The sequence below is a fragment of the Phragmites australis genome, chromosome 13, assembly GCF_958298935.1.
Source record: "Phragmites australis chromosome 13, lpPhrAust1.1, whole genome shotgun sequence".
Lineage (NCBI taxonomy): Eukaryota > Viridiplantae > Streptophyta > Magnoliopsida > Poales > Poaceae > Phragmites > Phragmites australis.
Window position 1 is genome coordinate 20,043,475 of NC_084933.1, and position 10,319 is coordinate 20,053,793.

General features: G+C 49.5%; 1 protein-coding gene across 1 annotated transcript; it reads right to left on the reverse strand.

Moving 5' to 3' along the window:
* Nucleotides 1-308: 308 nt before the first annotated feature.
* Nucleotides 309-9,775, reverse strand: LOC133887864 (probable WRKY transcription factor 34). The gene is made up of 6 exons (XM_062327856.1): nt 9,454-9,775; nt 3,789-4,225; nt 3,022-3,183; nt 1,475-2,304; nt 1,206-1,364; nt 309-1,115 (listed from the first exon to the last, which is right to left on the reverse strand). The coding sequence occupies exons 2-6, from the start codon at nt 4,203-4,205 to the stop codon at nt 530-532; spliced, it is 2,154 nt and encodes a 717-aa protein (XP_062183840.1). The 5' UTR covers nt 4,206-4,225; nt 9,454-9,775; the 3' UTR covers nt 309-529.
* Nucleotides 9,776-10,319: the final 544 nt, after the last annotated feature.

Sequence of the window (10,319 nt, forward strand, 5' to 3'; positions counted from 1 at the left end):
GTTTCTTCCTCAAATCTCGATGGCTCGAGAAGACGGCCCAAAATTGAATACAGCCCAACGATGACCGTCTATGCTTGGGCCCTTCCCGGCTCAAGAATCAGAATCAGAATCAGCAGTGCATTGGGAATTTCACAAGTACTTTGTGCGAACTTCACAGAAATCAATGTGAAACCCTCGTAGATCTTTTGAAATTTCCGCGTTCCAAGCATGAATATATCTTTGCGGACAACTCAGGAGCAAGATTAGGATGAACATCACAACAATGACACACTTGTTTTTCACCAGCAGCTACGCACTGCATGGACTGAATAGAGGCACCAAATGCTGTTGCTTAACAAGAGCTTTTGAAACTAACTGAGCATAAACAAGCAGATGCAGTGGTAATGATCACCTGAAGGAAGATGAAATGGTCGGGTGAAGAAACGGAAGAAAGAAGCAAGGAAAGGTGTTTGTTTCCACGGTATGCTTATCATCAACTCATCCTAATACGACTGACAATTAACTTACGAATCATGTAACCTTTTATTATCTACACCTGATGGCCCAGGGACAGCCTGCTGCGCATCAGCTGCTGGTACACGGACGCGGTTGCACCGGGGCCGTTGCCGCCGGCGCCGTGAGCCTCGCCCTTCACCTCCCCCTTGGGCACCACGAGCCCGGCGGGCTCCATCGTCTGCCGGTGCCTCAGGAACGGGTGCAGCGGCGGCGCCAGCATCGGGAGCTTCAGCCCCTCGACGGCCTCGAGCCCCGGGGGCATCGGCAGGCTCGGCAGCGACGCGGCCGCCGTGGGGCCGAGGGTGGAGTACGGGTAGTTGCCCATCGGCGCGAGCGGGTCCCTCGGCGGCAGGCCGAACGGCACGCCGCAGCCGCCCAGACGCATCAAGCAGTCCTGCACCGAGAGGTGCTCTGGCCTGCGCGCGCCGGCGTGGGCCTGGCCGGGCGCGGCCATCGCCGCGCCGGGCGCCGCGGAGCTCGGGTGGCCGCTGTTCCTCGCGGCGGGGACTTCGTGGTTGTGCTTGCCCTCGTACGTGGTGATCACGGACTCGAGGTCGTGCGACGCGCGCTCCACGTGCTTCCGCACCAAGCACCCCGGGTGCGTGCACTTGTAGTAGCTCCTGAACACGATCGATGCAAAGTGAGACAAGCAAGCAGAGAGCAAGAGCAATTCATGGAGCCCTGAAGAACTGTTCATGTTTCAGACAAACCTTGGGTTTGGGTTACCCTTGACGACCTTCTGCCCGTACTTGCGCCAGCGGTAGCCGTCGTCTAGGATGTCGACCTCGCTGGTCGTCTGGATCACGACTCGGGGCTCGCGGACAGCCCTCGATGCAGTGCTCATATCAATGGCATATGACTCCAGCTTCCTGAAACATTCAGAATAGACAAGTTTAGAGTGAGCACTGCTACTAAGCACGTACATCTGCAAGCTGAAATGCACACTTCCCCAGAGAGGGCCAACTACCAAGCTACTGACCTTCGTTTGGATTCCAGTTCGTCGCCCTCTGCGTCAGCACCGCCCTGGGACAAACTGCCATGAGTCACCCTGTCATCCCCGTCCACCTCGTCAGACACTGCAGACGTCACATCCACACCCTCCGGGGGCTCAAACCGGGCGCTGACCTGCATTGACGCCGACGAGTCACAGAGCTCACCCGGAACAGAGGGGGACGACGTCGCGTCCAGGCCGTCGCCACGCAAGTCCTGAACACTCGCATTGTTATGCCACAGCGGCCTCGCCTCCACTGCGTTTGGCTGTGATCCTGGGTTGTCGGTCCCGTCCGTTTGCGTGTCGCCGAAAGGGTGGACGGGCGGGACGCCCGGCCGGCGGCTCTGCGCAGGCTTCGGGTGGTTGTGCGTGCCCTTGTAGATGATCTCCGTGATGTGCCCCTCGTGCGAGCGCTCCACCTTCTTCTTGACCTGACAATTCGGATGCGTGCACTTGTAGTAGCTCCGCGGGTACTCGCTGTGCTTCACCTGCTTCTGCCCATACTTTCTCCAGCTGTAACCGTCCTCCGCCGGCGCGGCGGTGACCATTGCCGGATAGTCTCCCCTCGCGTCTCCTTCCTCCGTCGGCTGGCCGTGATCCGGAGGTGATGCGCGTTCATTGCCTGCAGCGGTGTCAGGTGCAAGACTACTGAGCTTGGAGTCTTGAGAACCATTCTTCACAGTGGTCTGACCATTGAGCTTCTGTTGGTTTACTTGGCCCAGCAAATTGGCCTCTTGTACCGTCTGAATCTTAGTTTCAGTCTTGACAGAAACATGCGTGCTTGGTATTGATGGACGTTGATTGTTGCATAGAAATTCCTGAAGGAACAAAGATGTATTAGCTCCAAGAAAAGGCAATTGAAGATGTTGTCGGATTGGAACAAAGAAAATAAGACGGCTCATTGACATTTTGAAAAAAAAAATGTCATCACTGCTTTTTTTCTAATCCTGATAGAACAGAGAACAAAGAAAAGCGGTTAAACAGCAAGGAGCAAAAACATCTACCGCAGAGCCACCGACTTAACCGTTTAGTTGAAAGGAATGAAAAACCATTTACATCGAACTTGTAAATTTATCTAGTTCCACCAGAATCTGGCTGGTCCCCCTGTTGTCTTACTCCATTTAGTATCAACAATAATGGGCAGGAGAGTAGTAACAGCATTACCAGCCACCTTGCTATATCAGGTGTTTCAAATGCTGACAAGAATCCACAAGATACAGTGCCCCAACCATTTCAAAATATTACACTCTGTGTGCCAATCTGTTACGTATGCAACCAATAAAAGACTTCCAGAACAAAATCAAAATTATTAAACCAAGCATTCATCTAAACTTGCAGCAAAATTTTGGAATTAGTCATCACTGCCAACCGCATGGTTATATGAATATTATTAAGTACAGAAATACTTTCATCATTAGCACAGAAGCAGAATGCAATTTTTTGGAATTAGTCACACTGCCAAATGCATCAGGAATCTCTCAAGCACAGAAATATTTTACAGGACTAACCTATAAACTACTCAAATAGCAACTGACCTTCTTTTCTTCAGCAGTGTAGTGTGAAGATTTCGTCTCCAAAGGCTTGAAAGAAAATGCATCAGGACCATAGCCGAGTAGAGGACCTTCAAATCTAATAGGATCAGTGTCATTTTTACCACCAAGCATGAGTAACTTCCCCGTGGTTGGCGACGCTTGGCCCTGAAACAATGCAAGGAAGAAAACCATTGTTGTCAGGTAAGTACTAGCTTCAGTACCATTTTTTAAATTAATCACCATGATGCATTATTATTTATATATAGTTGTGCCAGTCGATCTCTCTGAAGACAACATATGTTTAGTTCATTTATATATGAATAAGGACAGTAACACACAAATTTCCTATCTCAGCTTCGATAGCAGTAGCAACCATTATGTTGGGCTTCCAAGTAGGGACATAGGGGAAGAAAATTTGGCTCTGTAATGTGGGGTGTGCATTGCTAGATTACTATGAAATGATTGGAGATTGGACATACTATTTCTGCTTTCAAGAAAACTATGGAAAGATTTGGATGATATTATACTATTTTTTTTGCTTTTGAAAAAACAATTGCAGCATGCTTAGAAAGAAGAGAATATGGATGCTGGAAAACCAAGCAGCACTGATCGTGGAGCCGAAGTAGAATTTTCACAAACTTCCAAAGAGGTCAAAAGTTCAGTAAAGCAAACATTCTTGAACTGCCAATTTAGCATCCCATAGACGAAAGCAATAACATTTCTGGTGCGCCTTCACACTGAAATCGTAACCTAGAGAGAACAACACATACCATGGCATTGGAAAGGAAGACTGGTGACTCCAACAGTGTTGCCGGACTCAGGCCAGGCGGGATCGTGAGATAGGGTGATGGAGCTCCTGTCATTGAATTATCAGCTCCAACTGCTGTGTTGAACGGCATGCTGAGCTTCGGCACGCTGAATCCAGCTCTTGCTTGCATCCTCTCGGCGAGGCTGCTGCCGGCACCAGACTTCTGGCCAAACTGCGGGGTCATTGGCAGTGACTGCCCTTCCTCCAGGGGTGAGCTTGTGGCGACTGACAGACCATGCTTCTCAAATCCAGCCTTAGCATCCTCGTTGCCTTTTCCTCCTTTGGTGTCTGGTGGAAATGCTCCAGTCAGGACGCTCGGCATCAAGGATTCTGGGCCTGGTTTGAGATCCTTCCACTCCATGGCTACATGGCCATCCATCTTAGCTTTGATTGCTCAACCTGATGGTTGAGAAATAATTACATTTTACAGAGCTAGGCAACATCAGGAAGGACATATTCAATGACGACATTCAGGAATCTGCTAACGGTAGCGATCTTTGTTTTGATGAATAGATATGCAGAAACATTGTCAATTGAAACAAGACCAAAGGAAATTAGTGAACCGAATCAGTTAATCTCACAAAAGTCTTAGGAGCAAGCACCACAAGCCACATGCATCAAGAATTGGGCTTAAGGAGCGAAAGAGGTGCAACCGGACTGCCTGCAACAACGATTTTATAGGGGGGGAAAACTCAAGTTCAGTGAACGAGCCAATAAGCACCAGAACTTTCTCAAAGATGGCAACCATCTCCAACTGGAAATAAGAATTAGTTCCCCTGAAAGAATAACAACCCTACATTTTCTATCAAAAACACAAATTCGTCTTCTACATATAATCACATACTTTGAAACATGTCTTTACAACCCCAATTTTTCTCTCTAAAGCTGATTCCAAAACTGAAACCGTGTCCACGCCAAACGAAAGGTAAGGCTGATGCGACCGGCACAGTCTTCCACAAACAAATAGAAAATAAAAAAGAAATCAAAAATAAAAAGGGGACGTGCCTGTTCCATCCTACCCACTTCAAGTGCAGGAAACGAGAAGGTCGTGGACCCGAAAAATCAATTATGTTCCTGGCAACTCTTGTGCCTAGTATCCTGTCCGTCCAAGCCACATTGAGATTAGTTCCAGCTGAGTCCTGCCCTTTGTATTTTGGTTATATTGTTTTTTTTTGTTTTTAACTGTATCATGGCAAATACGATAGGACATAAAGTAAGTGAGCAGGTGGGGGAGTAGGTGGAGGCCGGCTTCTTGCCAGTATATTCAATGTATTTTTGAATTTTGAATCGCAGCCGCGTCCTAACATAGGGAACGAAGCGATGGAAGATGTGAACATGTTGCTTCACGCGTCTAAACCAAATCAAGGTACTAGGTAGTCCACTTTTGTATTTTGAATCACGGCCATGACAAGTCCTGTCATTCATGCCTTTATTGACATTTTTGCTCCACTAGTACTATCCAACCTATGATATAATACCATGTCCAATGTACTTTTATCATACAAATTATATAATCTTTTGAATTTTGAATCTTTTGCCGCCGGAGAGAGCTATTGTTAAGGTACAAAACCGTGCCATTGAACATGTCCAAGCTTGTGTTCAGGTACAGAATCGTGCTATTTAACATGTCCAAGCTTGTGTTCAGGTACAGAATCGTGTCATTGAACATGTACAAGCTTAAATTTAAAATGAGACGAACATGTATTGATCATGACCATAACAAACAAGATTATACATGTAACGAAGTTATCTGAACCTGAATGCTCAACAAACACAATATGTACCATAGAAAACTAAAAGCCTCGTTATTTCCATTAACACATAACCCTTTATTGATCTTTTTTTTGTCACATGAGTTTTTAAATGTAAGTCGTTCTGGTACATGATGCATGAAGTCTTGGTTTCACACATACACGGTACATGGCGCATAAAGACTTTGAATACATAATACTAATATGTCTTGCATTATTGAAATTTGAAGAAATAAGGTATGGAGCACCTATTAATATTTAAAGAAATGGGTCATGTACCACCTATATACCAGTTCCACCTAATTGTCCCTCTATTAATACTTATAAAAAATACAAAAACTTATTAAATCAGTGAATATCGAGGGCTTGTACCTCCTAGGTACCATTAGGAACAAGGTACACCTAACCCAAATCAAGCACTAACAAGGTACACCTAACCCAAATCTATAGCTTGCAGGAAGCTACGGTGGAACTCAACGGTCCACCTCATCCTAGGCTCCTTGGATCTGATGTAACGCCTCACACCGCCAATCCTACCATCGTTGCCCATCTCTGAACTAGCAAAGGACCTCGCCCTGAGGGCTAGAGCTCACCAGACCCAAGCAAGGAGAAGCTAGCAACGCAAAAGAAAGAAACAAAGTTTCACTTTTGTTCCCCTCTTCCAGGGCTCCTGGGTCCCTCCCGGCAAGTGGAGGCAGCCATGGTGGAGCAGCTTGCCATGCCGCAGGCCACCGCCATGGATCTAGTCGAAGTGGAACTAGCCGCCATAGATCTGGTCACCGTGGTGGAGCAGGTCGCCGTGGTGGAGGAGCTCGTCGTGGGGTAAATCGTTGTGGTGGATGATCTCTCCGTGGATCTCCTATCCCGCATAGATCCAGCGAGGAGGCAACTGATCCATCCCTCATGATGCCGTCTCGCACGGATCCGATGAGGGGAGGTGCAGATCCGACGACAGGAGGAGTGGATCCGTCCCTTGTGAGGTCGTCCTGCACGAATCCGGTGAGGGGACGGTAGGATCCAGTCGTCTTGAGGTTGTCCCGCACGGATCTGGTGAGGCACATCGCGAGGGGAGGGGCGGATCTGGCAGCTTGCACCAACGAGGCACACCGCCATTGCCGTCCGTCTGTTGCGCTGCTGTCGCATGGTTGGAGACAACCTCCCGGTCTCTACCATCGTGCATGGCCAAGGGCAGCTGTCGGTGTTTCAGGAACCGGAGGTCCTCGAATCCCGAGACCAAGCCAATAATCCGCCATGTGGCACCATTCCGCGAAGTCTCTCCCCAGGGGTGAAAGAGATTGAGTCCCGGGGAGAGAGTGCTCGGGGAGGTGTACGGCGACCCCCAAGCACCCTAGTCCCCCAGCGACCAGGAGAGCTAAGTGCCGGGAGGAGCGAGCCCGGGGTCACTAGCGGTGACCCCTGGGCACCCAGGAACCCCGAGGACCCGTCGAAGGAAATTCCGGGAGAGAGTGCTCGGGGCTGCGGGCAGCGGTCCCCGAGCACTCGGTTCCCAAGGATCCGTTCAGAAGTGCCCGGGAGAGAGTGCTCGGGGAGGTGAACAGTACCCCCGAGCACTCGGTCCCCCGAGGGCAAGAAAGGGCGTTCTCGGGAGAGAGTGCTCGGGGAGGTGAACAGTACCCTCGAGCACTCGGTCCCCCGAAGGCAAGAAAGGGCGTTCTCGGGAGAGAGTGCTCAGGGAGGTGAATAGTACCCCCGAGCCCTCGGTACCCCGACAACCCAGAAAGGCCCCCGAGGGGCCCACCGATAAGGTGTTAGCCAGTCAAAGGCCCGAGGCCGTATTTAAAGAGCGTGCGTGGCCTGTCACCTCCAACTGCTTCCGCCGCGCTCGGCGTCAGTTCCTGCCACGTTCTGGCAGAGAGGCGTGGGGTTATTAATTGCACGGGTCCCGTCCCGTGCCATCCGGCCCGTCTCAGGATAACGTCGTGAGGGCCGAGGCGTTCCGTTTGCCGCGCTGCTGTGGCAGGGGAACAAGACAGGGCGGGCATGCTGGGCCGCTCTGCGGCTGCCCGGTGGGCCCTCTCCACGGCGCTCGTTGCCAGGTCATTTATGGTGACGGATGACCGGACGTGTACTGCATTTTTCACCCCCGGTCACGTCGCCTAGAGGAAATGATGCCCATTCCATTTGTGGCGCCTTGGAGTTCGCGCCCTCTCGTGCGGGGCATATCGCCGTTGGCAGGTATTTGAAGGGGCCGGCGGCACAGCAGAAAAGAAGAGAAAAAGAAAGGAAAGAAGAGGCAACGGATAGAAAAAACAAGAGAAGGGAAGACCAGAGAAGGCTGAGCTCAATCCCAGCCGAAGAATAAGGAGCCCTAGGCTTTAGAATAGGAGACTCTCCTTGTAACCAGCAACATCCTTGAGGGACTTCCTCGAGACATTCATAGAGTTCATACAGGAATAGGGTGTTACGCCCCCGTGCGGTCCGAGCTTGTCTAAATTCCGGTGCATTTACTTCTTCTTGCACTAAGCCACATCACCACCACCGGCCGTTGCATTCATTCCCATTTATTTCTCCGACGAACAGACTCAGGATCATCCCCCCGGTCGAATCTCTAAAAAGGGGTCTCTCGGGATCCCTACGACTGGAGTTAATCCTCCGACATCAGCCTCCCGACCTCTGCTGCCACGCACGGTGTACCTCAGCCCCAGTGCGCCTCCTCTTGCATGGCTCTGTACCAGCTCACCAGCGGCGAGCTCAGCACCATGGAGAGGACAACGAGACCATAGAAGGAGGTGAGAGGGAGGAGAGAGACGGTGTGAAAAATGAGTCAGGAGAGAGGGCCTGTCCCTTTATTCGGTACCCGACCAATATATGTATGGTGGGTCATACGTATTAGTACAAGTTATTATGTATATTTGTTTCCTTCTAACATCTGGCTCACATCTCGATGCAACTTCGAACCGCCAGGATACTAACAACCCTAGTTGCCGGGACTATATAATCCTTATCCGTCGTGGACTCGGAGCTCAAGACGCATAACAACACGGAACTACTTTCCCTATGGACTGTTCAGAATTGCTAGTAGTTCTTTTTTTTTTTTTTTTTTTTTTGCAAGGATGCTAGTAGTTCTATTAACTGACGAAATTTTAGGTAAAATAAGAGGATCAGATTTTGTTAACAACGATGAACATCTACTCTAAGAGAAAGTAGGCATGGATAATAAGAACACCAGCTGTGGGGAAAAACAGATACATAAATATTCAAGAACGTGCCGATGACCCAAAACGGCGTAGAACAAAGAAAGATTGTTTTTTTTGTAGTCAAAACTGAATGGCTCAGCTCATACTTCTCCAGAACATTCATTTTGGAAGAAAAATGAAGGAATGTTTCGTTTTGGAATCTGCAGGAGATGGATGCATCAGTGATTACGCGAGAAACACGGAGCTGGAGGAAGAGGGACCAAACCAGAGATCGGAGAGGAAAGGGAAAAGCCAACATTCAATCTCATTTCCAACAGGTCGATCGGCGCACAGCTTCTGCCGGTATGGCGAAATGGAACGACGGGGAAGACAAGCCCTCGCGTTCAAAAAATAAGACAGGCCCGCATCAGGATTCAGGAACAACACACATTGCGAAGAGAGAAATGAACCGGCCAAGAACAATCCAACGACGCCGAATTCGGCCAAACCTTGTCTCGACAAACCCAAATGTCAAATTTCCTTTCCCCCAAATCAGGATAGAATGGCAGGATCTTTATCATAAGAACAGAAAAATTCAGATCACACACGAAATTCAGAGAGGACTCCGTAGGATACAATCGAATCCCATCACGACAGCAGGCCTGCATTTCCTCGCAGACGGCAGGATAATAACCGAAGAGTTTATTAGAGGAGCACTCGAGAGGAATGGGACAAGAACCTGTGATCGAAGGGCAATGGCAATGGAAGAGGATCGCAGGGGCCCAATGGCGAGGCTCCCCTTTCTGGCCTTCTCCCCCCTCCCGACGGCTCAGTCCACCAAGGACCAAGAAAAGCGCAACCGGAACGAAGCACAAGGATCCGGGACAATGATGAGCTGCAGCCGCAGGGAGTCAGGAAAAGAAGGTTCCTCCTGCCATTACGACTCGGCTCCCTCACCCTCTCTCTCTCTCTCTCTTCGGTTCCACGCAATTCTTTTATGCTAGAGAGAGAAGAACGGGGAAACAAAAGGAGCGGAGAAGAAACAGAAACATAGGAGAGAGAAGAGGATGGGCGGTTTGACCGAGAGAGGGTGGGAGATGTGCGGAAGGATCCGTTGGAAGTCGAGACGGATGAGAGGGAATTTTTTAATAATATTATTTTATTTAAAAATTGTAAAAATAATAGTTAAATTTAAAAAACTTAAGGATAGATATCGGTCGGCACGCGTAGTATCGATAATGAACCTATCAATATTTCGTATGCCGATAGCCTATATGACACTAGGTCTGGGGGCCTGTCAGCCCGTAGAATGCTGACAGGTTGCGGATCCAACTAAAAAGGTATGCTGCGTACGATGTTCATGCAGCGTATTGATTTGTTGTCATTCTGCGTACCAATAAGTGACGCGTTATGATCTGTCGGTACATAGAATAACGACAGATGGCACGTTAGTCCTATTAATATTTCGTGTGCCGATAGACCTTTATATAATCTACGGTCGTCGATTCCTCTCCCACTGGTCATCGCGGGCGGCGTGCAGCCGAGCGACAGAGGGCAGAGGTGTCCGACGGGTAGCGACGGACGGTGAGAGCAATGGTGGCTGTC

Excerpts from the sequence above, each read along its gene's own strand:
- LOC133887864 (XM_062327856.1), bottom strand. The coding sequence starts at position 4,205 with ATGGATGGCCATGTAGCCATGGAGTGGAAGGATCTCAAACCAGGCCCA. Across the intron at positions 1,365-1,474 it reads GAACTGGAATCCAAACGAAG|GAAGCTGGAGTCATATGCCA; the intron begins GTCAGTAGCTTG and ends TGAATGTTTCAG. Across the intron at positions 1,116-1,205 it reads AAGGGTAACCCAAACCCAAG|GAGCTACTACAAGTGCACGC; the intron begins GTTTGTCTGAAA and ends GATCGTGTTCAG.